Genomic DNA, 26216 nt, shown 5'->3' with positions numbered 1-26216 from the left:
TATGAGATCGAATTTAATTTGAAAAGACCGGCCTGCAGTGGCCATATTGCCGATACACAGCTTTAAAAGTAACAGCTTATGAAATCTGGCGCAGTAATTTTCGCGCGCTATCAAGGTATAAATAGTAACATACAACCTAAAGAAATGGCCGCACTGTTTACATGCCAAAAGAAATGTTTCTTTGTGTCCGTCATTGCTTTTTATGCTTAGTGTGTGTGACGTGCTTATATACAGCCAGGATACACTGCTTTGTGTTAAACACTGACGAAGGACTAGACGTCCGAAACGCGTCTGTTTTTACCGGATTAAATACGTTCTGATCACCCACCATGGAGTGCTTCTTCTTTGTTTGGAGAGAAACAGAGTTTCGAGCTTGGATATATATATATATACTAGCAGCCCATCCCGACGTTGTCCGGGTATGAATTGCTGCCGGCCAGTAGTATATTGTTTTGTAGGATTTCGTTTTGATAGCATTTCATATCTGTGACAGGCCTGTGAAAAGCTCTGATTCACAGTACACTGCTGATGCACTTAAGAGTGCGCGTTCAGTAGTGTGTGAACTCGAGTTTCCCTACTTTCTTTTTCCTTGCAATATTATATAGCGCGAACTCGACAACATGGTATGAGCACAATTTACAATACAGAAGAACACATTCATTTGTGGTAGGCACGGGGAGACAAAGCGATTTGCCTGGAATTACAGGATGTTGAGCTGATGCCTAGATTCGAACGTAGCTCCCCAGCTCTAAAGTTCGCAAATCTAGAACTTGTGGCAAGAGGTGTGTCTAAAAGTGCATGTCGGTGCTGACCATCAATGAGAGAGACCTGTTCATTTTTCAAATGGGTGGTGAAAAAATATGAGTATGTTGCTGGAGATGTGAGCCACCGTGCCACCTATGTACTTAGGGTAAACACCCATTATTCCGCAACTTTCTTTCCGCATACCATAACTCCGCATACTTTCATTACGAAAGTACCATGACTCCACAATGCCATTATAACGCATGGTATTACATTTTATATGCTTTTACCACGCATACATTGACAACGAAATTCGTTGTAAATGCATGAATGGTAAAAGCATGTTTTTTTTTAATGTTTGGATAAGGTAAGTATGGGTGTAGGGGTATATGTTTTGGGGTACTGAGGTATATGTTTCGGGGTGTTTGGGTATCTTAAGGGTTTAAATACAGTTTTGGGTTATGGAGTACAGGGGTAGTTTTAGGGTTTAGGGACAGGTATGGGTTTTGGGGTACATGGGTATTTTTAGGGTTCAGGGCTAGGTTTGGGTTTTGGGGTATAGGGGTATTTTTAGGGTTCAGGGTTAGGTTTGGGGTTTGGGGTACAGGGGTATTTTAAGGGTTCAGGGCTAGGTTTGGGTTTTGTGGTACAGGGGTATTTTTGGGTTCAGGGGTAGGTTTGGGTTTTGGGGTACAGGCTTATTTTTAGGGTTCGGGGCTAGGGTTGGGTTTTGGGGTACAGGGGTATTTTAAAGGTTCAGTGCTAGGTTTGGGGTACAGGGGTATTTTAGGATTCAGGGGTAGGTTTGGGATTTGGGGTACAATGGTATTTTTAGGGTTCAGGGCTAGGTTTGGGTTTTGGGGTACAGGGGTATTTTTAGGGTTCAGGGGTAGGTTTGGGTTTAGAGGTACAGGGGTATTTATAGGGTTCAGGGCTAGGTTTTGGTTTTGGGGTACAGGGGTATTTTTAGGGTTCAGGGATAGGTTCGGGTTTTGGGGTACAGGGTATATTTATAGGGTTAAGATGGGTTAGTGTTTAAGGGTGTTGGGGTATTTTATAGAGTAAGGGTGGGTTATGATTATGGGGTGCAGGGGTATTTAAAGTAGGGGTGGGCGGAATTGGCGTGAACTTGGTACAATAAATCCGCAACATTTCGTTCTGTCAGATTTCCAATTATTAAGACAGAAGCCTCATATATTCAAGGTAAAATAACAAGTATTTCTACATGCTAAAATGCATATAGTCATTTCACAAAAGTGAAATTAGCTTCCAGCAAGCAGTGAGAGAGGTGATGATTTTGAGATCAAGCCCCTGCAAACCATTATGGGACGAGATTAGCAGTGGGAAGTGAATATTATCGTATCCAAATAATTCTACAAAGAGCTGCAGTTCACCTCGTTCTCCCCAGTTGTCCTCAAGAGGCAAATGCAATAGCATTTAAAATATTATACATCAAGCTGCAGTTCACCTCATGGTCCCTAGATGTCCCTGATGAGGCAAATGCAATAGCATTTAAAATATTACACATCAAGCTGCAGTTCACCTCATGTCCCTAGATGTCCCTGATGAGGCAAATCCAATAGCATTTAAAATATTATACATCAAGCTGCAGTTCACCTCGTCGTCCCAAGATGTCCCTGATGAGTAAAATTCCAAAACATTGAAACCCTTTCATGAATGCTAAAAATTATCCTAAGCTTATCCCATAATGCTTTGTAGGGCCTTTCAGTTGTATTTTTGCCCATAACTGTGCTTGGGGTGGTTCTAAGAGAATGGGACCTCCACTGAATTACTATTTAAAGGGAGCAGGAATGTATAGAACCTGGGAAGAAAAAACAACACTCGTGACGGAATGCACCCAGTGATTGTCACGCCCCCAGCACACACCCACAGCACAATGCAGACACGCCCACAAGGGACTACTTTGCTGGCACGGTTCTTTTACATTTTAAATGTATATGGTGGGCGTCTGCATAGCCTATTTCCTTCTGCTGCAACTGCCCTTTCCAACGCTGTATTGGGTGTTGTGATTGGTGCTGTGGTTCCCGAGTTTACCTGGCCAAAAGGTGCAAGTTCTCTCTTTATAATAGTAGTATAGATATGCGAACAAAGTCCTGTGAGTGTGGCTCCCCACACGCTCTCCTCCTCAGGTACAGATCTCTCGACACCAATTGTGATGTTTCAAAGTGGTTTTATGTTTCCCTCTCCATCAGCATGACGCGTTTCGGACGTAAAAAACAGCCTTGATCACATGGCTTCAAATGACGAATGGGGGTGTTTAAATACTATGCTCAGTAAAGGAAACATCAAATCACATGGGTAATGGACATAAAGGAAATACTCAAACTTAAAATCACGATAAGTACAACAGAGTAGAACAAAATTTCAAGGAACAGTTTGATAAGCTATTTACAAACTATTTTCTTCCAAAAAAGATCTGTAATGATATCTGCATTTAGGAAACTATATCAGACCCAATGTGCAAAATGCAATAAAGCGCTAGTGCATTCAAAAGTTCTATTGTTGACACCCGATTCGTGTCTTGGGTGACTACACATGAAATGTTAATATTACCATGTGCACTCAAGAACGAAAAGATGATATAGATCAATCTATTTTCCCATGTCCAAATTATGAGACAAACCCATAAAAATTGATGTTATCCAAAAAGTTCTAAAGTGCTTAAAAAGAAGTGCATTGATAGCGCGCAATATGTACAACATGATGGTTTACAATATATTATGATAATCACAATCAATTTCTAGATCATTGTATATGCGCGAGAATTTTTATATATATACACAGTCAAAAAAACATATAAAGCATATCTGCTGTTGCTGTGAACCAACTGTAGCCATAGTGACTAAATGTATTGTGGTACACTAAATTCATGTATCAAATTGCCCCAGTCCGATAGTATAGAAAGCAAGTTAAAAAAGAAGAAACAATCATATCAAGAATAGTAAATGATGATGGACTTAGTATTTCATATACAGTTAGGAGAAAAACTAAATTCATGAGACTAACATCACAGAAGACTGAGCTGATGGACTAGGGCATTACTTACATACTTCAAAAATGAATTACATAAACAGTATGTATGAGACTATTCCCAAAGCAATATACATCGACCCTTTGAGTGAACTAATATTCACAACCTATTAGGAGCCAAATCTCAAAGGAAGACCATATATATATATATATATATATATATATATATATATATATATATATATATATATATATATATATATATATCTATACTACTATTATTAAGAGAGAACTTGCACCTTTTGGCCAGGTAAACTCGGGAACCACAGCACCAATCACAACACCCAATACAGCGTTGGAAAGGGCAGTTGCAGCAGAAGGACATAGGCTATGCAGACGCCCACCATATACATTTAAAATGTAAAAGAACCGTGCCAGCAAAGTAGTCCCTTGTGGGCATGTCTGCATTGTGCTGTGGGTGTGTGCTGGGGGCGTGACAATCACTGGGTGCATTCCGTCACGAGTGTTGTTTTTTCTTCCCAGGTTCTATACATTCCTGCTCCCTTTAAATAGTAATTCAGTGGAGGTCCCATTCTCTTAGAACCACCCCAAGCACAGTTATGGGCAAAAATACAACTGAAAGGCCCTGCAAAACATTATGGGATAAGCTTAGGATAATTTTTAGCATTCATGAAAGGGTTTCAATGTTTTGGAATTTTACTCATCAGGGACATCTTGGGACGACGAGGTGAACTGCAGCTTGATGTATAATATTTTAAATGCTATTGGATTTGCCTCATCATGGACATCTAGGGACGGCGAGGTGAACTGCAGCTTGATATATAATATTTTAAATGCTATTGCATTTGCATCATCAGGGACATCTAGGGACATGAGGTGAACTGCAGCTTGATGTGTAATATTTTAAATGCTATTGCATTTGCCTCATCAGGGACATCTAGGGACCATGAGGTGAACTGCAGCTTGATGTATAATATTTTAAATGCTATTGCATTTGCCTCTTGAGGACAACTGGGGAGAACGAGGTGAACTGCAGCTCTTTGTAGAATTATTTGGATACGATAATATTCACTTCCCACTGCTAATCTCGTCCCATAATGGTTTGCAGGGGCTTGATCTCAAAATCATCACCTCTCTCACTGCTTGCTGGAAGCTAATTTCACTTTTGTGAAATGACTATATGCATTTTAGCATGTAGAAATACTTGTTATTTTACCTTGAATATATGAGGCTTCTGTCTTAATAATTGGAAATCTGACAGAACGAAATGTTGCGGATTTATTGTACCAAGTTCACGCCAATTCCGCCCACCCCTACTTTAAATACCCCTGCACCCCATAATCATAACCCACCCTTACTCTATAAAATACCCCAACACCCTTAAACACTAACCCATCTTAACCCTATAAATATACCCTGTACCCCAAAACCCGAACCTATCCCTGAACCCTAAAAATACCCCTGTACCCCAAAACCAAAACCTAGCCCTGAACCCTATAAATACCCCTGTACCTCAAAACCCAAACATACCCCTGAACCCTAAAAATACCCCTGTACCCCAAAACCCAAACCTACCCCTGAAACCTAAAGTACCCCTGTACCCCAAAACCCAAACCTAGCCCATAACCCTTAAAATACCCCTTTACCCCAAAACCCAAACCTACCCCTGAACCCTAAAAATACCCCAGTACCCCAAAACCCAAACCTAGCCCAGAACCCTAAAATACCCCTGTATCCCAAAACCCAAACCTAGCCCTGAACCCTAAAAATACCCCTGTACCCCAAAACCCAAACCTAGCCCTGAACCCTTAAAATACCCCTGTACCCCAAAACCCAAACCTACCCCTGAACCCTAAAAATACCCCTATACCCCAAAACCCAAACCTAGCCCTGAACCCTAAAAATACCCCTCTACCCCATAACCCAAAACTATATCTGAACCATTAAAATACCCAAACACCCCAAAAATTATACCTCAGTACCCCAAAACATATACCCCTATACCCATACTTGCCTTAACCAAACATTTTTAAAAAACATGCTTTTGCCATTCATGCATTTACAACAAATTTCGTTGTAAATGTATGCGTGGTAAAAGCATATAAAATGTAATGCCATGCGTTATAATGGCATTGCGGAGTTATGGTACTTTCGTAATGAAAGTATGCAGAGTGATGGTATGCGGAAAGAAATTTGCGGAATAATGGGTGTTTACCCTCCCCCGTAAGTACATTGGTGGCACGGCGGCCCACATCTCCAGCAACATACTCATATTTTTTCACCACCAATTGGAAAAATGCACAGGTCTCTCTCATTGATGCCCAGCACCGACATACACTTTTAGACACACCTCCCACCACAAGTTCTAGAATTGCGAACTTTAGAGATGGGGAGCTACGTTAGAATCTCAGCATCAGCTCAACATCCTGTGATTAAAGGCAAATCGCTTTGTCTCCCCGTGCCTACCACAAATCAATGTGTTCTTCTGTAATGTAAATTGTGCTCATGCCATGTTGTCGAGCTCGCGCTATATAATATTGCAAGGAAAATAAAGTAGGGAAACTCGAGTTCACACACTACTGAACGCGCACTCTTAAGTGCATCAGCAGTGCACTGTGAATCGGAGCGTTTCACAGGCCTGTCACAGATAAGAAATGCTATCAAAATGAAATCCTACGAAACAATGTACTACTGGCCGGCAGCAATTCATACCCGGACAACGTCGGAACGGGCTGTTAGTATATATATATATATATATACGTCATGTGATCAAGCCACTTCGGTGGTGAAACGCGTTATGGCGGACTTTTGAAGGAATAAAACGCTACAAGCCTTTTTGCACTTACTTTGGGCTCGTGTCTGCTTCTTTGGTGCTGGATGGAACTTTGTCGTTGCACCCAATCTGTGTCAGCAGCTCTTCAGATATATATATATATATATATATATATATATATCCATACTAATATATATATCCATACTAATATATATTATTATATTAGTATAGATATATATATATATATTAGGTGTATGTAAGTCGTTGTGTTATATATCTGGATATATTTACTTCTCAGAGACAAACCAAAATACTGATTGGGTGGCACACTATAGGAATCACAGAAATGTATTTTACATGGTCACTTTTAGAGAGCCCACTCTTTTCTCTTCTCAGTTAAAGACCAGTCAGTACATATTTCGATATGACTCACTGCAGCCAGCAGCTGTGGGTGCTTCCTGAAGCCTGGTTGGAGCATTTACTTCCAAAGTTGAGGGCGCATGCAATGCAAGACACTGGGAAGCACACACTTTAAAGGGCTGAAGTTGTTGTGCTGTACAACTTGCTCATTACAGTAAACTGTTGAACATATTAGGGCAGGTTTTTTTTTTTTTTAAATGTTTTTGGTTTTATAAGCCAATACCAGAAAGCAAAAACGCAGTACATTATAGGTGAAGCAAGACTACACATACCAATGAAGCACTTTAGAATGACACAGACATAGCTGATTAATTGACATACTGATTAATTACATAAAAATACAGAGATTAAAAGGAAGATAAAGCAACACATTACAATTTAATTCATAGATCTTTTTGAGAATGACAATAATTCATTAATGCATAGATAAATATAATATAATATACATATTTATACACATCTCATAAGAGACCAATTTTGCTGCTCCCAATTATGACTTAAAAAAACAGAACTGTGGCCTAGACCTAAAGTGCACCGTGCTAAATTGAAAACCCTTGACGAAAACATTTGCCACCCTATCCAGTTCAGTAACTAACAATGCTGATGATAAATTTTTAGGATAGAAATCCTATCCAGATACAGGAATGTAAATGTAAATGTCAAGGTATTTGTAGAGCGCACTGTCACCAAGCGGTTTCCTGGTGCTATTACTCATACCGCTGTGGAACCTTTCCTGGCTTTCCCTGTGAAGTGTCCACTCCTGGCACCCCCAGGCATCCTAGCACTGGTGGGGCCGTTGTGGAGGTTAAGCAAGCTATTGCCCAGAGTTGCAGCATGGGGCCCATGATTAGAATAGGCACCGAGGCGAGAATTGTCAGGTCCGAGGAAATTGAGCCCAAGACCCGCCGAGGCGGGAATTGAACCCTGGTCCCAGGCCAGAACGCTGCATCAGGGTCTGCCACTCTAACCATTGAGCTGGTGTGTGCCTTCTATTATTTATTTAAAGAAGGTATGCATTTGTCATAAATCATGCATTTCAACAATTTTCAAATTTCAAAATATACAGAGGCTGAGAATATCCCTTTTACTGGGGATGCAAGTAAACGCAATGTTTCATACATTTCAATACATTTCAAAACAATATATCAAACAAAAACCAATGAAAAAATAATTCATAAACGATTACACTTTCATCATTTTTTTCTTAAAACAGGCATTAAATCCTATACACCAAAACTTGTTCAGGTACATTCATAATTGTATCGCAGTGTTGTATGCCTACAGCCAGATGGCCGACGCGTTTCCAAACCCTTCTGTTATTCTAATGGGTTCTTCCTCAGGGCCGGGCTGTGTACCTATGGTGTAAGATTGGGGACATTTAGTATCTCCTATTTTCCTAAATTATTTGCTTAGCTTCATATACAGGCTGAGCCTATAAAATTTTACCTTGTGTTACGGATTTATTAGCTGCTGCTTTCAAGCACGGGGTATCAGGTGGCCTTGACTTTTCACCATTGCCTAGATGTAGTTAAGGATGGGTGAATTTAGTTAATCAATTCATTTTCACTTTTCTTTATGCAAAAAAGAATCTCTGTGAGGGCTGCGCTAACACTTACTTGTTGTCTGTTCTGTTACTCTCTCAAGGTGAAGTTGTTGATAAAATGTATATATCGTGTTCCGCGGTGACTCCGATCTGTGTGTTTAAAAATTCGGGATCAGGTTCAAAGGTGAAGCTAGGAATGAAGCATTCGCTCGAGTTCTGTTTATCGTTGTCATTTTTGCCTACCTGCGTTTAGCGCGGCTGGCGACCCAAGCTCTTCACGTAGTTTAAATGAGCGTTGGCGTTTCTTGGTCGGGTTCTGTGAAAGGAATCAAGCCGATGCTGAAATTTACTTGGCATTGATTCTATTCTATTGCGGCGCTTTTAGAACATTCGCGGTGCTTCCTTACCTTCGTTTTTGGTTCTCTCGCTGCGCTGGGGGTTCTATGCGGCCACTTCTCGCTTTGAGTGCTGCTCGTCTGATTTGGGTTGAACACCACACGGAACACAGTTTCCTGGTTAAATATGCAGCTAGGGATTGTGGGAGTTGTAGTTTTTGTGGAAAAAAAGGGGTTTCAATGTGATTGTGTATTAAGTGTAGCGCAGCGCATTGGCTCATTGCCTTTTAATGGATCATTCTGTGCTAGTGGTGGGGTGCACGTTGGACTCAGTAATTGTTTCTTTGTAATTCCGACATCTCGTTCAAGCCCTCCATCACGCAATTAAATTTTAGTATTAAATAAGCCTCTTTTTTTAATAGCATGGTATCGATGTTTCCCCCTCGTGGAGGAACCTTCATGGCTTGGAGTATTGTCCATTTGAATTCATTTTCATTATGTTTCTGTTCAACAAAGTGCTGCACCATGGGTGCGGACAGTACTTTGTTCTTGATCCTAGATCTGTGTTGGGATATTCGTTGGTTTGCTTTTTGAGTGGTTTTTCCTATATACAATTTGGGACACGGGCACATGACTGCATATATTACATTTGATGTTTTGCAGTTCGAGAATTCTTTGTGTATCCATTTTGTTGCCTTGAATGAAAATTCTTCACCTTCAATTGTATTGGGGCACGAAGCACACGACCCACACTTGTGGTGGCCTGTTACAGGTGGTAGTTTCCACAGTGTACGTAAGTCAGTTTTGGCTTTGCTTACTCCCAGATCGGCCCTTACAATCCGCTGGGCTATACTTCTATTTTTCTTTAAGGCAAACAAAGGTTGCTCCATCGGGACTTCTGAATTTTTAATCAGATGCCAATTCTTTAGAATGATCGATTTTAGCTTGTTTGTGTATGGCCCGAAAGTGGTAACACATACCTACGTATGTGTTACCACTTTCGGGCCATACACAAAGTGGTAACACATACCTACGTATGTGTTACCACTTTCGGGCCATACACAAACAAGCTAAAATCGATCCTTCTAAAGAATTGGCATCTGATTAAAAATTCAGAAGTCCCGATGGAGCAACCTTTGTTTGCCTTAAAGAAAAATAGAAGTATAGCCCAGCGGATTGTAAGGGCCGATCTGGGAGTAAGCAAAGCCAAAACTGACTTACGTACACTGTGGAAACTACCACCTGTAACAGGCCACCACAAGTGTGGGTCGTGTGCTTCGTGCCCCAATACAATTGAAGGTGAAGAATTTTCATTCAAGGCAACAAAATGGATACACAAAGAATTCTCGAACTGCAAAACATCAAATGTAATATATGCAGTCATGTGCCCGTGTCCCAAATTGTATATAGGAAAAACCACTCAAAAAGCAAACCAACGAATTTCCCAACACAGATCTAGGATCAAGAACAAAGTACTGTCCGCACCCATGGTGCAGCACTTTGTTGAACAGAAACATAATGAAAATGAATTCAAATGGACAATACTCCAAGCCATGAAGGTTCCTCCACGAGGGGGAAACATCGATACCATGCTATTAAAAAAAGAGGCTTATTTAATACTAAAATTTAATTGCGTGATGGAGGGCTTGAACGAGATGTCGGAATTACAAAGAAACAATTACTGAGTCCAACGTGCACCCCACCACTAGCACAGAATGATCCATTAAAAGGCAATGAGCCAATGCGCTGCGCTACACTTAATACACAATCACATTGAAACCCCTTTTTTTCCACAAAAACTACAACTCCCACAATCCCTAGCTGCATATTTAACCAGGAAACTGTGTTCCGTGTGGTGTTCAACCCAAATCAGACGAGCAGCACTCAAAGCGAGAAGTGGCCGCATAGAACCCCCAGCGCAGCGAGAGAACCAAAAACGAAGGTAAGGAAGCACCGCGAATGTTCTAAAAGCGCCGCAATAGAATAGAATCAATGCCAAGTAAATTTCAGCATCGGCTTGATTCCTTTCACAGAACCCGACCAAGAAACGCCAACGCTTATTTAAACTACGTGAAGAGCTTGGGTCGCCAGCCGCGCTAAACGCAGGTAGGCAAAAATGACAACGATAAACAGAACTCGAGCGAATGCTTCATTCCTAGCTTCACCTTTGAACCTGATCCCGAATTTTTAAACACACAGATCGGAGTCACCGCGGAACACGATATATACATTTTATCAACAACTTCACCTTGAGAGAGTAACAGAACAGACAACAAGTAAGTGTTAGCGCAGCCCTCACAGAGATTCTTTTTTGCATAAAGAAAAGTGAAAATGAATTGATTAACTAAATTCACCCATCCTTAACTACATCTAGGCAATGGTGAAAAGTCAAGGCCACCTGATACCCCGTGCTTGAAAGCAGCAGCTAATAAATCCGTAACACAAGGTAAAATTTTATAGGCTCAGCCTGTATATGAAGCTAAGCAAATAATTTAGGAAAATAGGAGATACTAAATGTCCCCAATCTTACACCATAGGTACACAGCCCGGCCCTGAGGAAGAACCCATTAGAATAACAGAAGGGTTTGGAAACGCGTCGGCCATCTGGCTGTAGGCATACAACACTGCGATACAATTATGAATGTACCTGAACAAGTTTTGGTGTATAGGATTTAATGCCTGTTTTAAGAAAAAAATGATGAAAGTGTAATCGTTTATGAATTATTTTTTCATTGGTTTTTGTTTGATATATTGTTTTGAAATGTATTGAAATGTATGAAACATTGCGTTTACTTGCATCCCCAGTAAAAGGGATATTTTCAGCCTCTGTATATTTTGAAATTTGAAAATTGTTGAAATGCATGATTTATGACAAATGCATACCTTCTTTAAATAAATAATAGAAGGCACACACCAGCTGAATAAACCAGTTCTGGTTTGTTAAAATCGAGTCCTGGCACTTTCTTCTTTACCAAATATTACTTGTCCGGCCAGGACACGTAGGACAAAACCCCTCTATTCAAAAACACTCTAACCATTGAGCCACACTCCTCCAGGAACAAAGAATTCATTCAATCGGACATCTTGCCCCAGATATTTTCTCCAAATCAATATTTCCTAGAACTCTTAAGAATATAGAGGCACGACTTCAGGTTATAAATTGCCAAAAATCTCGCTCTCCACATTTCATAGGACAGGTGCTCTATCTTCAGCCAGTCTGAGGCAATACATAACTTGGCCACTGCAGTTGCCCCAAAAATCGGACACCCTCCTTCCCTCAATGTCTGATTAGTATGTGTTTCATCGGTCAGACTTAACAACATAATTAAGGGTGTTTTCAATGTGTTTAATATTTCAAGACTGTATGTTTCCACTGTTTTTTATAAGCCTTGCTTCATCACTAAATTCCTTTGCTTTAAAATGCACATTTGCCAATAATTGTTTTAAAAATACTTGGGAGGAGGACCAACCTCGACCCCACATTTGTTCATTAAGCATGCTTGTGTCGCTCACTATATAAAAGTCAGACCCAACTTTTATGCCTTAGCTCTTTCAAATGTCACCAGCCGCCACTGTTTAAAACACTGTTACAATAGTTTCACCTCGGCACTCCTATGTAGCCCCGCAAACTACCAGGGGTAATAATAATAATATTAATAATAATAATAAAGATACTTGTATAGCGCGCAGCTACCCCATAAGGGGTGTCCTGGCGCTAGCATGGAGAACAGGGGAGATAGTGGTCAGTATACCTTAGTCATTACGACTAAAGAGCCAAGTTTTCGGGGCCTTTCTAAAATCTTTTAAGAACTGCAATGCGCGCAATTGAGGAGGAAGGTTATTCCAGCATTTAGAGCGCCCCACCTCAAAAGTCCCCCCCCCCCCATTCTGGCTTTTGCGAAATGAGGGGTGGTAAGGTATCGTTTGGAGTTAGACCTAAGAGATCTGTTCTGTTGGTAAAGAAAAAAAGGCTCATTAGTATGGCGGGCGGATACCAGTGGGAAATGGGACCGCCCGCTAAGAGTGCGGCGGTCCCACACCTCCCATTAGGATGCGCCCTACACACTGGCGGCACATCCCGCAATGCCAGAAGTGCATGTTGTGCTTTTCAATGCACAACCTGACAGGCACCACGTGGTGCCTGCCACGTTGTACATTGAAAAGCAGGGGGGTACCATAGGTACCCCCATGTGCACCCCCCACCCCCCGGAGTCCATGGGGGCCCGCATCGGGTCCCCGCAGGCAGACTCTGCATGCCTTACAGTGGCGGCAATGCCCCCATGGAAAGGCATGTCCCAGCTCACATTGTAATATGGCTGGCGGTGTCAAACAGACACCACCACCATATTGCAGCCTTTTTCACCCGGTCGCACGTCGATCGGGCCGAAATGCTGCGGACGGTCTTTCCGTTCGCTGCGGACCCCCAGCCATTGTAACATGGCGGGGGTCTTTGCTGCGAGGATGGCTGGCAGGTTGCCCCGCCGGGCCGGCCCGGCGGGGGCTATCCGCCCGCCATCCTTACGGGCCCCAAAGTCTTTTTCTCAAGTAGTTGGGCCCCCTTCTTTGAAATGCCCAAAATACAAATGTAAGGACCTTAAATTCGATGCGCTTGGCCACAGGTAGCCAATGCAACTGTCTCAGGTAAGGGGAAATACGTTTGCGAAGAGGGACCTTGCAGACCAGTCTGGCAGCTGAATTCTGCACTATCTGAAGCCTATGGATCAGCCCAATTGGCAGACTGATGTAGAGACCGTTAGCATAATCAAGATGGGATGTGATTAGGGCATAAACAACAGTTTTACGTGCTGACTCAGGCGAGAAATCAATACATTTCCTAATGATTTTTATCTTGCGAAAGTAGGCCGCGGATACCTGTTGACCTGGGTGGCAAGGAACAGGTCTTTGTCTCACCTAACTCCTATATTCTTAATTGAGTCCTTAGGAGTGGAGGGGGCCCTAAATAAGCTTGCCACCATAATGCTGAGGAGGGTTTTACAGATTGATTAAAAAACAAGACCTCCGTCTTGTCAGCATTTAGTGGGTATTAAGGGGTATTTGCGACATTGACTGCTATATGCAGGTCTTTTACATGTCACATCCCCACTATAAAGAAATTGAATGCATTTCATGCATGTGAACTGGCACGCCTTTGTTTTTGGTCTCCCTCTTTATCAAGATGAGGCATGGCAGATGAAGCGCACCCCCCCCCAGATATTTTAGAACTGGAGTTGTGTATTAGGGCATATTTCGAGACCTCTCCTGCTATTTTCAGGGGACATTCAAGTATTCCCGGGAGGCACAGAGACACAGGGGAGCTTGCAAGGTGTCATACTGCAAGCTGCCGCTATGTTGTAGTGGGTGTATATTTCTCTGCACACGGAGCACATATTTGAAGTCTCTGTGGACCTAAACCTTGCATTACATTCCAGAATCACATGTCATTATGTAGCATATCATACATGTGACTGGAGGGCGCGCATCTTCCATCACGGGGTGTCTGTAGTCGCCTCCACAGCACAGCGAAGGATTAGCCTTCCCATGCTCTGTGCTCTTATCAGCCAGTTAACAACATGGAGCCAGTCAAAGGCCTATAGCAGACACCATGGTGCTAAAGGGATTACTGTGGCCCTGGAGCAGCCCGCAGCACTGGGGCGTGGGTGGAGATAAGTGGGACGCCAGAGGCGTTGGGACCGAGGAAAATGGAGGAATCAGAGCTCAAAGCGTGTACAGGAGAATTCATCAGACTAAGCTTTGGCAATCAGCTCAAGGCAATGCAACTCAAGATTAAATCCATCCTGTAATCAGTGCTTGCGGGTGGCACATGGAGCTGCTGTGGCATATATTTGCATTTTTAAGTATCTCCACTCAGGCCTTGCAGTTAAAGGCAGATTGTATGTTAGATGCTGTCTGCCTCATACTGCCAAAGCCCTCCCATACTCGTGGTCCAGGACTATCTAAGTGTACAGATCCATGGGAACCATGACACAAAGAGGAAGCGTTCAAAAGCCAGGCTGTCAGGTTAGAGTAGGCAGTACAAATATTGAGGTATCGCACACTAGTATGTGCCCCGTGGGGTGTCTGGGAGGATGAAGATTGATCCTTGAGAGCGAGAAGGTTTCTCACAGATATGTGATTGGCTACGTGGCATCTTAAACATCAAACATACACACACTCAAAAGCTAAAGTTTAATAAAAAGAGTAAAAGGACCTTGTCTAGAAACATGAAAAGTGGAGATAAAAATTTTTTTTTACTTCAAATATTTCCCATAAATATAGGATTTAAAATTTGTTAATGCTTACAAAAACAAAGTATAGCTGCTACCTTTCAAAAGCTACTACAAAGTGGTGTCAGTAGACTGGCGCTGGTGACATTGGAGGGCGTGAGCGGCTACTGGAAATATGGCTTATCTTCCAAGCCGTTTTACGCTCTATGCACATATGAGCAGTGGGTTGACGCCGTTACATGGGCAGTCATTTTACATTGTACTGGTTAATAGATAATTAAAACCTGTCTGATCTAGTCTGCCAGTCCCAGCAGACCAGGCACAAAGTTCCGGGGCGCAAGTATTGGGAGCCATTTCTGCTGCGTGAAGACTAAACAGTGAAAACACAGCCACTGGTGGCTTCAGGTGTGCATCAGGATGAGAGCCTGTCTTGGCTGGGTTGTAATGGATTTATCATGGATTTAATGGATTTATCATGGATTTGGTGTCATGGATTTGGTTGTAACGATTTATCATGCATGTAATGGATTTATCATGGATTCGGTGTCTTCAGCCTTTCAATAAGGATCTTATCATTTAGTACAGATAGATGGTGAGGACCACATGGTCTGTGTGACTTGTTCAGACTCTTGGTAGATAGTGAATAGCTGCTGCTGTTGTTGGTGCTCTGCACTGGAAGATGCTTGTATTTGTTGCTAGCTTGGAGCTTAATGACTGCATGAGGACGAAGGCAGGCGGTAGCAGAAGTTTGCATGTACGTAGGGTGTTAGGTTTAGGGTTGTGAAAGGCACTTGGCAGACAATGAATGAATACTGTTGTTGGTGCTCTGCACTGGAAGATGATTGTATTTGTTGCTAGCTTGGAGCTTGATGACTGCATGAGGATGGATGCAAAAAGAACAATTGATGGACAGAATGCAGAACAATGTCATCCATTCACCCAAGTACAGAGATCTGAGTTTAAATCCATAGTTATTTTGCTCACCATGCCATTCCAGTTTGGACCCAGTCATATGCAAATCATTCTTGACCCTGCGCCCAATGGGAACAGTCCAGCCCGAACTGCCAGACCTAGCTTGGCAGTTTGGGCTGGACTGTTCCCATGAGGCACAGGGTCAAGACTGATTTGCATATGGCTGGGTCTGAACTGAGGTGGCAAAGTGCCCTAAAGTATGATGATGGATTCCAGATCTGTGACTTGGGGTGAGTGTCTGAAAAGTTTCAGTGCTCCGTCCATCATCTCCTTGTGTTTGTTTTGCATGAGGATGAAGTCAGGCTGTAGCAGAAGTTTGCATGCCTGTAGGGTGTTGGGTCTGGGTGGTGGAAAGTTGAGGAGCCTCATAGTACCTGGACTGTTCCCATGAGGCACATGGTCAAGGCTGATTTGCATATAGCCATTGTCTGACCTAGGGTGGTGTGGAGTGCAAAAAAACGATGGATTTAGGACCAGATCTTTGTACTGGGGTGAATGTAAGACATTGTTCTGCATTCTGTCCATCAACTGTGTTTTTTGCCACATAGTACCTTACAGAGTTGGCAGTGACAGGATCTAAGTATCTTAATCATTCATGCGTAAATATCTATCAAAAAGGTTCACAGATGTGGTGTAAAGAATAATAAACTATACTTACCTGTCTATACTTACCTCAAAATATGGTAGCAGTCCATGTTTTGGATACTATATTGCAGCAAGATGATTTGTAAAAGGTGATATTTTGATAGAACACCCCTTCAAAGAGATTTTCTAGACAAACCACTACAGAGAAACCTTAACACAATGTTGCTGTTAACATTAGAAGGGCTACTAAAACACACTCAATTGCAAGGAAAACATATTTTTCTCGCCCTTTGATGAATTTGCCTTAATCTAAATCCCTTACCCTACACTTGTCCCTAACTGGAAACAAAACCCTAATACTCGCTGCCACCCTTACTCTAACCCCAACTCTGGTCCTACACCAAACACTAAACATCACCCGAACATTAACAGCCTCATTACGGGTCTGGCAGTCCACGGACTGCAAGACTCGAGAGGGGCCGGCAATAGCAGCCATCTGACCAACCTTTTACAGCTAGTGCGGTCAGGCCTCTCTGGGACCACCGCAGCCGCCAGGGATCAAAGATCCATGTCAGTGGCGCTGCGGTCTTGAGGCTGCAATATGCTTGCAGTCCTGACAAGCATATACGTTTCCTCTCTGCCACTGCTTCATGGCGGTGAGCCTGCCATGAAAACCATGGTGGAGAGGAAGCAAAGGGGGCCCTACAGGGCCCCTTGTTGCCTCTGGGGATGCATGTGCCTTCCTTTGTGCATGCACCCCAGTGCAGGCACGGTATGGACTGCAGCAGTTCATCCTGCAGAGGTACTGATTTTGACTATTCCATTGCGGTGTCTATTTCATAGGCACCTATTTGGGAACACCAAGGAACCGCCCACCAGATCTGGTGGGCGGTTCAATCATTGTTTGGTAGTGCAGGGCAGTCTGACTCCTGCACTGCCAACCTCGTAATGAGGCCCCAAGTGTTACAAACCTAACCCTTCCAATCATAGCACTAAACTTGGCCCTTACTCTACACCTCAGCAAACCCATTGACAGCATCCCTAACCTTGTTATTTAAAAGTCTCTTTTTTAACTAGTTCCCAATATTAAAATGTTTATTCATGTTCATTTCACCAACATAAGTTTATTTTTCTTTGTAAGAACATTTCTCGTTAGCGGATGTGTGAATAAAAGATCCTCTTAAAGAATGGTACGGCTCATGTCTACTTACGTCTCGTCTTAACATAGAGTTCCTTATTCCCCAGTTACGCTGCAGATGCTGTACAAGCTCAAGACCTCGAAGGTGTTTGAAAAGCTGAAGCCGTGCGATGGAAAGCAGACTGCAGAGATTGTGGAAGAGGATCCTTTCGCGATCCAGATGATTTCATGGTGTCCGGAGAGCAGGATATTCTGTGTTGCCGGAGTCTCAGCCTACGTCATCATCTACAGGTTCAGCCGGCAGGAAGTCACGACGGAAATAGTGGTGGGTGTTCAAACAATGTTGCATTGTCTACCTGCTCAATGAGGGCTTCCTGTCAGAGAGGAAAATAACTACAAATCTGTGTTGGTTTTAAAGCTGCCACGGAGAGGATGCTGATTCCCCGCATGCCTGAGCACCTTGGGTTGTAGCCAGGCATATCTTTATCCATCGAAAGCCGCATAGGATTTTAACACCTGGAAAGAGCAGAGGGTGCTTAGCAGGATCATTCCACTTAAACATACCTGGCAAATTATCTGTACAGCTGTGGGTTGAAACAGATGTTACTTGATGTTCTCTAATCCCTCAGTGGTTTGAGTGCTTTGCTTTAGCTCATCCTCTCCAGAGAACCCATAAATGGAAGAGCTGAAAAGGCTGCCATCTAAGCTCTTCAGAAGCTGAGGCGGGCAGAAACGTTCCCCTATCCGGGTGCGCGAGTTGTTAGATCAAGTCATTTTGATCCTATTGATTTACTTAGGTAAAACAAGAAAATTCAACCTGCAGTACGCTTGAGATATGAGCAGCCATGATTTTCTTCTGGACATATGCGTTGCTTATGAATGGGCTCATTGATGCAATAGCTGTCAGCCGCTGAGTCCCCCAGGTAAGGTAAGGCATGCAGCTACAACTTGACCACACAGGAATATCTGACCAATGGAGTACGCTGCAGGACACAAGATTTGGGTCGGTGTTGAGATTTGTTTCTTGGTTTGGCCTGCTGTGCTACTCTTTGATCCTGTGCTATTTGAAAGCTCTCACAAACTGCTGGCATTCCAGTGTGTCATGAGTGGGGTTTCACAGATCTCTGAAAATGCATGTGATCAAACTTAGTAAAATTAAAGGCCAGGAAGCGATTCTACAATGACTATCAACAACAGTTGACTGCTAAAAAAACACATGAATATTTAATTTTGAATGTAGCCCTATCTCTGGTTGCAGCCATATTGTTTGTAATGAGTTTTCCTCTGAACTTAGTCATCTTTTTATGCATTTTAGAACAGGAGAGATGCAATGTTTGCATGATGTGGGTGTTTGGAAGTGGGTACCTTGACAAGCAAGCCTTTGGAGGCCGTGGCCCACAGGCATAGCATCCACGTGACATATGTTACTTTCTTGGGATCGTGGGGGAGATACCTGGATGGGTCTAATGTTCCTCTTTTTCATGTTGGTAACAGTACTGAAAATATTAAAGCTCTAATGTACCAACAGAAGACAAATCTAAAAGATGTTTGCGAGACAATGTTTTAAGAATGTCATGTTATATGGAAAGTGGGATTGTTGGTCAATTGTTGTTAATTGTCTCTTTTTAAACTAAATAAATTATATATTTTAGTGGGATTGAAATGGAAATGGGTGCAGATTTCCTCCTCCCTTGGGCAGTGTTTCAAATGTTTTAAAGATTAACTACTACTGTAGAACGGCGGGGGAGTTGCCTGTTTGCAAATGCCATTTTTTATCATGGTTGTTTGAGGAGCATTGTGTAAGAATGCCGTCGGAGTCCCATTCATAGAGTAGTTCTAAGTTCACTCGCATGTGTCACTAAAAACTGTCCATGCAGGTAAAGGAAGGTTGTCTGGGTTATTCTATGGGGTCAGTTGGAATTTCCTGTGGTGGTAAGGTAGTGTTTCAACCCTGCAGCATGGGTTATGTCAGTTCATTGGTGGAGGAGAGGATAGAACAGAAGGGCAGCGCCAGTCACCTTGGTAATGATGTCAAACATCAACAAAAGTCTGTTGTTGCAAACTAGTTTGCGTGGCAGTTCCCAGCGATGGAGACATTTATCATAGATAGTAGACCATGAAGCTTGTTGCTGTAGGGGTGGTGTTTATTTTGGTCTTTGGAAGTATCCCCATACATGTATGTGTCCCTGACTTTATGGGTGAATGGCCCATGTCCATTGGTTGTGTTACATTCTTGATGAGTCTATGAGTGAGTGCACACATTATGTAGAAGGTATATATTTTGTAAATCATTGTTCAGCCATGGGAACCAAGGGGTCACTGTTATCCCATGTATTAATGACATTTGGAGCATATTAATCAAAATGTCATGCAACGCAGCAAGACAATTTGCTGTGCTACGTGAGAGAAGAGGGCAGGGATGTGCCATATTTAGCAATATAAGGCACATTCCTGCTCTCAGGATTGTTTTTGTGCAAGAAGAGACACCTTCCTGCACAAAAACAATCCTTAGAGGCTCTTTCCTCTTTCTAAGGTTGCAGCTCCCCTGGAAAGACTTAGCATTTCAACAGATTCCAAGGTTTGCCAGTCTTGTTGAATCTGGAAATGCCCCAAAATTCATGGGAACACCCACACTCCACCCATTGAATGCCTTCCCAGGGCAGAGTAACACAAGGCAGCGACTTGCGCTGCCTTGAGTTACTCTAGGTTTCCCAAGCCACACAGGACCACGCAGGGCCATGAATTTCTACCCTGGTTTTCTTGGATGTTTTGATGAGTGTGATTTTGTCCTTCTCAGTTGTTTCTATTTTAGCTTGTGCATTCCATTCATAGGTGAAGTTGGGTTAGGTTGAAGAACGTCTGGTTTTCTATGAAAGTCTTTTCAAACTTGAACCATAATTTGTGGCATTTTCCGTGCTGGATGGGAACGTGATGGAACGTGATGGAAGCCTGACTATCTTAGCCTCGCACTTCACCTTGACAAGTAGGTTTCTTGTAGCCTAGTCCAAGGGATCAATGTGCAATGCACCAACACTTTTGTGTATGTTGTGTTCCTTACTTTAGAACCTTATCCAGATTTTATATTGTTCAGCACTTTTCTGGTGGTTTGAGGTGTAGTAAGTAGTTCAGTGTCTTGCCTCTGGTCTGGCTTGTTGGGCTCTGTAAAGTTTCTGAGTGCACTGTTGGCTAGGGGTCTGAACCAGCTGAGAAATGATAGGATTGTTAGTTGAACAGGATGCAGTTGGTATCCGTGAACTGTTCTGGGGCACCAGCTTATTTCTTACATTTTCGTATCATGATGAAAATGAATGTGAAACTAGGAACTGTGAAACCAAGAACTGCATCCATCCTCAGTTAATGTTGAGGTATAAATCCTGGAAATGGCCTTTGTGCCCTCGAGGGCAAAATCCTAAGAATCACTTGTGCAGGACGGATGTATGACGGTACCACGCGTACTTTTACAACGCGTACCGTTACAACGCTACTTTTACCACGCAAGTCGTTACAATGACTTGCGTGGAGGGGCGCTGGATAGTAAATTTTTAAATTAAACTATTTACTATCCTGGAGCGCCCTCCAGAGGAGGCTCCTGCCACGTGGAGCCAGGACGATGGACTTGGCAATATTTAACTAAAAAATTGAAATATTTAAGAATTTGCGTATTGATGCAAAGGGCTAGTGGGTATTTTATGCAGGCCTTCTGAATGTTTATATACTCCACAGAAAAAGAAATTCCTAGTGAATATAAGCAACAGGGGGATCATCTTCTTTTACACCGCTTTTCCTCCCTCCATTCCTCGCATTTTAGTTCTCCAGTATTAGGGTGTCTTTCATAGATTCACATGCCTGAATCATTCCCCGTCGTCGGAGTGGGAGTCCCACGGTACATAAAAAAGCAATAATATGCAATAATATCGCTTGGAAAAACTTGGTAATAACCAACCAGGAAGTAAAGTAGGCCAAGCTACAAGAGTAAAAACTTCCACACTCATGACTATCCTAGTCATTTTGTATAGTCCAAACTGCTGCCAATCAGGTGACAGCACCCACCAGAATGTAATCCCTAGAGGCTCAGGCTCTCAGATTTTCTACTGCACGTCGTGTGAAGGGAGTCTCCCTGAGCTCTGCTCAGTTTTCTTCAATTTTCTTCATTTTTCTTCAATTTTTTCTTCATAATATCACAGTTTTGTAATGTCTTTTTACACAAAGTCTATCTTCAGACCCTGCATCACTTGTGGAAAGCTGAGACCTTTTCCTGTGAACCCTCATGAAGAGTATATGGACCAGCACTCTGCCTGTCTCTGACATGGTAGGAGGAGAAGGGGTTGTTCTTGTGCTTTGACTATACCCCCCTTCTGACCTTCTGATGTGGGAGGTTTTTTTGTTTGTACTGCACATTAAGGTTTTAAGTGATGCTTCTCCTCTACTTCACCAGCTGTAGTAACATCACTATTAAGGGGTCTCTGGCCTTCTTTGAGTCTGCCTCCCACATCTACGCCCACAAGATTTACTCTCAGGTGCCTAGACTCACTCTGTGCACTTATCTACGTGAAAATGTGCCAGCTTGTCGACGATATGGTCGATGTACTCTCTGATGACAATCTCTGCCGTCACTGGTGCTCTGCGACAACAACGGCTCCAGGCATCCGTCGACGACAGTGAGGATAGTGCCCTCTCGTTGACTGCAGGCTCATCGACCACTGTGAGTGTCGTCGATGGTAAATTTCGTCAACAGTTGGCCTCGTCGACGGTAGGCTCGTCGACAGTAGTCTCGTCGACGGTGCGCTCCATAGACGGTGAGCTCCGTAGACGGTGAGCTCCGTAGATGGTGGCCTCGTCGACGGTGGCCTCGTCGACGGTGAGCTCTGTAGACGGTGAGCTCTGTCGACGGTGAGCTCTGTCGACGGTGAGACCCTGTCAACTGTTGGATTCGTCGATGGTTGAGCCCATTGACAGTTGGTTTCACACACTGTTGACTTTTATGCACAGTACCTTTGTAGACAATTTATTTCATCGACAGCAGCTTTCCGCTACATCCACGTGATGGCTTTTTACTTCGGCCATTATTCTTCTTGGACAGCGCATAGCCCTATAAACATGTTTTTTCTTCAGATCAGAATTATGTATTTCTGACAGCGAGGCTGCCTCGGCCTGTCCCATGGCGAGATTACGTCTTCTCTTACAACTGGATTTCTATTGCATTCACCTCTGGTGAATATTGGAGGTTTTCCCCTCCTTATGAAGAGAGCGGCAAATCGCTTTCCCCTTTCCCCTCGTCCTGAGGGAAGAGGTCTGTTTTTCTCTATAATTAAAAAAAAACAAAACACAGAAACAAGTTCGTTCAGTTCCTATCATAGACTTTATTTAGCAAGAAGGTGTTAAACTCATGCAGATGCCAAACTCTGTGCCGGCGGTTTTTTCCATGCCTCGACAAGAAATGTGAAGCTCCGGACTATTCACCTGCTTGTCTAGTCTCTCACCCTAACCCTGACTCAGTCATTACTCAGGCGGCACAGAGATTATCTTGCAATCCAGTTGGGCAGGTATTCCGCCAGATGTGCATTGACATGTTGGCGCTGGTAGAACTTATTCCAGAATCCTCCAAGCCTCACGCTTTGAAGATCCAGCAGGAGAGAGAGAGAGAATAGTGCATCAGAAATAATACACTGTGCAGCGGACATTGCGTGTACAGGTTTTTCGACAGCTCGCAATAGGGGCAGTCTGGCAAAGACAATTTGGCTTCAATGATACGTCTTTCGCAAGGAGGTTCAGACTTCCATAATTCACTTGCCTTTTGATAGAGGATCCCTCTCTGGCCAGCATGTTGATGAGACACTGCAGACCATCTTAAAGGACACAGATACTGCCCGCACCCTCGGTACTCTCCAGTATAGAATCGCAGCCTTTTCGTGGTGCCGAGGACGTAGCTCCACGTCCTTTTTTTCAAGGGAGTTCCATCCAGTATTGGCTCCTACAATCAGAACCAACAGCGTTACTCAAATCAAACGCAGTCACATAGGCAAAGTACCAACAGGTCCTACATAGAAAATCATCGTACAGCCGAGGCAACTCTTCTAAGAAACTATGGATTACCTTGGGGCCCACCTTTATTCCCTCCGAAGACGTCGGAGGTCTAATCTCTCACTTTTATTGCAATTGGTCAAAGGTGACAGAGGATCGTTGGGTTTTTAAACGTCGTGTCCAAGGGCACTCTAGAATTTGTCAAATTTCCCTCTTTCTACACCTCCAAAGGGACCTCCACCTCCTCATCTATGGGAGTCGTTTGCACAAGTGTCTATATTGATACAAACAGGGACTGTCAGAGTGGTTCCGAATCTCCAACAGAGTTAGGGTTTACTCTCAGTTCCTCATCAACAAGCAAATCAGGAAAGTAGCGCCTGATTTCAGATCTTTGCGCAAACTTTACAAATGTTGTACCTCAAGAAAGTCCTAAAGTTCTTATGCCAGAACGACTTTATAACTACACTCAACCTCCAGGATGTCTATTTTCATGTGCCAATCCTTCCTAAGCACAGGAAGTGGCTGCGCTTTACAATAGGTACAAAACATTTTCAAATAAAGTCCTACCTTTTGGACTTAGGTCCGCTCCACGTGTCTTTACGTAGATCCTGACACTAGTGGCAGCCTATCTACGTCTGCAAGGCATACAAATGTATCATTACTGAGACAACTGTATAATAAGGACTCGCTCTTATTTACAAGCAGTCCAGCACACCCAGATTTGTCAGTTACTGTTTTAAAACCTGGTTTTCAATAAATCATGACAAGTCCCAACTAGTCCTAGCTCCGATATTTCTCGGAGCATCAATCAATACAAACCTAGCAAAGGTGTTTGTCTCACACGAATGACAGGCCTGCAGCTCCCACTTGGTGATTCTTCTACGTACAAAAAGGTCAGTTTCAGTAGATCCTCAATGTCATTCCTGGCCACGGCCTCCACCTGCATCCCGTTGGTTCCCAACTACAGATTACACATGAGAAAAATGCTGAAGGAGCTAGACAAGCAGTGGTTGCAAGTCTCCAGTTCATTTGAAGATCTCATTCAAATCACTCTTCGGATGCGCAAGGCCTTTTATTTGGTGGGTCCAACCCAGAAATTTGTAGAATGGGTGTGCGTTCCTTCAAGAGGCTCCAAATTACACAATCACCACAGACACATCCCTCAAGGGTTGGAGAGGATATCTTCAAGGGCTGAAGGTCAGCGGGAAATGGACCCCTCAAGAAAAGGCTGGGCACATCAATCTGCTAGAGCTAAGTGTCATCTTCTTAGCCCTCAAATCCTTTCGTGAAATCCTTCAAGGGGCCATAGTATTGGTTCGCACAGACAATACTACAGGTATGCATTACTTTAACAAACAAGGTGGAACGAGGTCGGTTCTTCTATCTCAGGAAGCCCAAAAGACATGGGTTTGGGCGGAATGACACAGGGTCAATCTCTTGGCTGTTTCATGTGCCGGGAGTTGCAAATGTGCTGGCGGACGCCCTCAGCAGGTCAACGGTGTCCAACCACTAATGGGAACTGCAAAGGCCAACAGCGGATAGAATCTTCCAGCAGTGGAGTCATCTGGATCTCTTTACGACCAAGAAGAACAGCTAATGCCTGTTCGTTGCAAACTGGCATCCCCACAGGCACTCTCAGGGGGATGCGTTTTCGATCGACTGGTCTCAAATATATGCTCAAATATATGCTTACGCCTTTCCTCCGATACCGTTGGTTCCCAGAGTTCTCCGGAAGATGAAGAAAGAGCAGTGTTGCTTGATTCTCATCGCCCCCAGGTGGCCTCGCCAGTACTGGTTCACCGAACTTCTTCTCCTCTCAGAGTGCGATCCAATACATTTTCGACCAATACCAAATCTCCTCTCCATTCAGAATGGCCAAATTTGCCATCCGGATCCGGCTTCTCTAAAAATAACAACTTGGCGCATGAGCACCTTGAATTCGCTCATCTGAAGGAGGTACTGGCTAAGCGCGAGCTCCTGCTCCAATAAAGACATACAGACTTAAATGGAAAAGATTCTGCATTTTTGTCACTCTATTGGGGTTTACCCATTTCATGCAACGCCGGACCAGATATTACCTTTGTTCTTGCACTTAGCTAGATCAGGCTTCTCTCATGCAACGTTGAAGGTCTTTTTGGAAGCTATTTCAGGGTACCGTCAGGATGGGTCCATCTCTCTTTATTCTTCAAGAATACAATAGTTCTTTTTTTTTTTTTTTTTAATTTTTGTAAGACCTTTATTGATAAAATTCGCAAATACAACATAGTAAAGAGCCCAAGGGCTCACAGATGCAGTACATTATAACATAGTAAGCGCGAAGGATCTGATCCAGGAATATTGAGGTCTAATTTTTAAAGTTTTTGTTCCGAAGGATAGACAAGAGCAGGATAACATAGTACAACAGGTTGATTCCGGCCTGACACGATCAGGATAGACAAATGCATAATGC

General features: G+C 43.2%; 1 protein-coding gene across 5 annotated transcripts in view; it reads left to right on the top strand.

Annotated features, from left to right (window-relative positions):
* STXBP5L (syntaxin binding protein 5L) overlaps positions 1-26216 on the top strand; it is a 1891501-nt gene that overhangs the window by 1186799 nt on the left and 678486 nt on the right. For all 5 annotated transcript variants that reach the window (XM_086935625.1, XM_086935622.1, XM_086935624.1 and 2 more), the window contains exon 15: positions 17854-18071. In XM_086935625.1, coding sequence (XP_086791751.1) covers positions 17854-18071 — 218 coding nt within the window. The remainder of the gene's footprint in view (positions 1-17853; positions 18072-26216) is intronic.

Source organism: Lissotriton vulgaris, chromosome 8 (assembly GCF_964263255.1).
Source record: "Lissotriton vulgaris chromosome 8, aLisVul1.2, whole genome shotgun sequence".
In the NCBI taxonomy this organism is placed as follows: Eukaryota; Metazoa; Chordata; class Amphibia; order Caudata; family Salamandridae; genus Lissotriton; species Lissotriton vulgaris.
The sequence above is the reverse complement of the archived record's forward strand: the minus strand, read 5'-3'. Positions and strand labels throughout refer to the sequence as shown.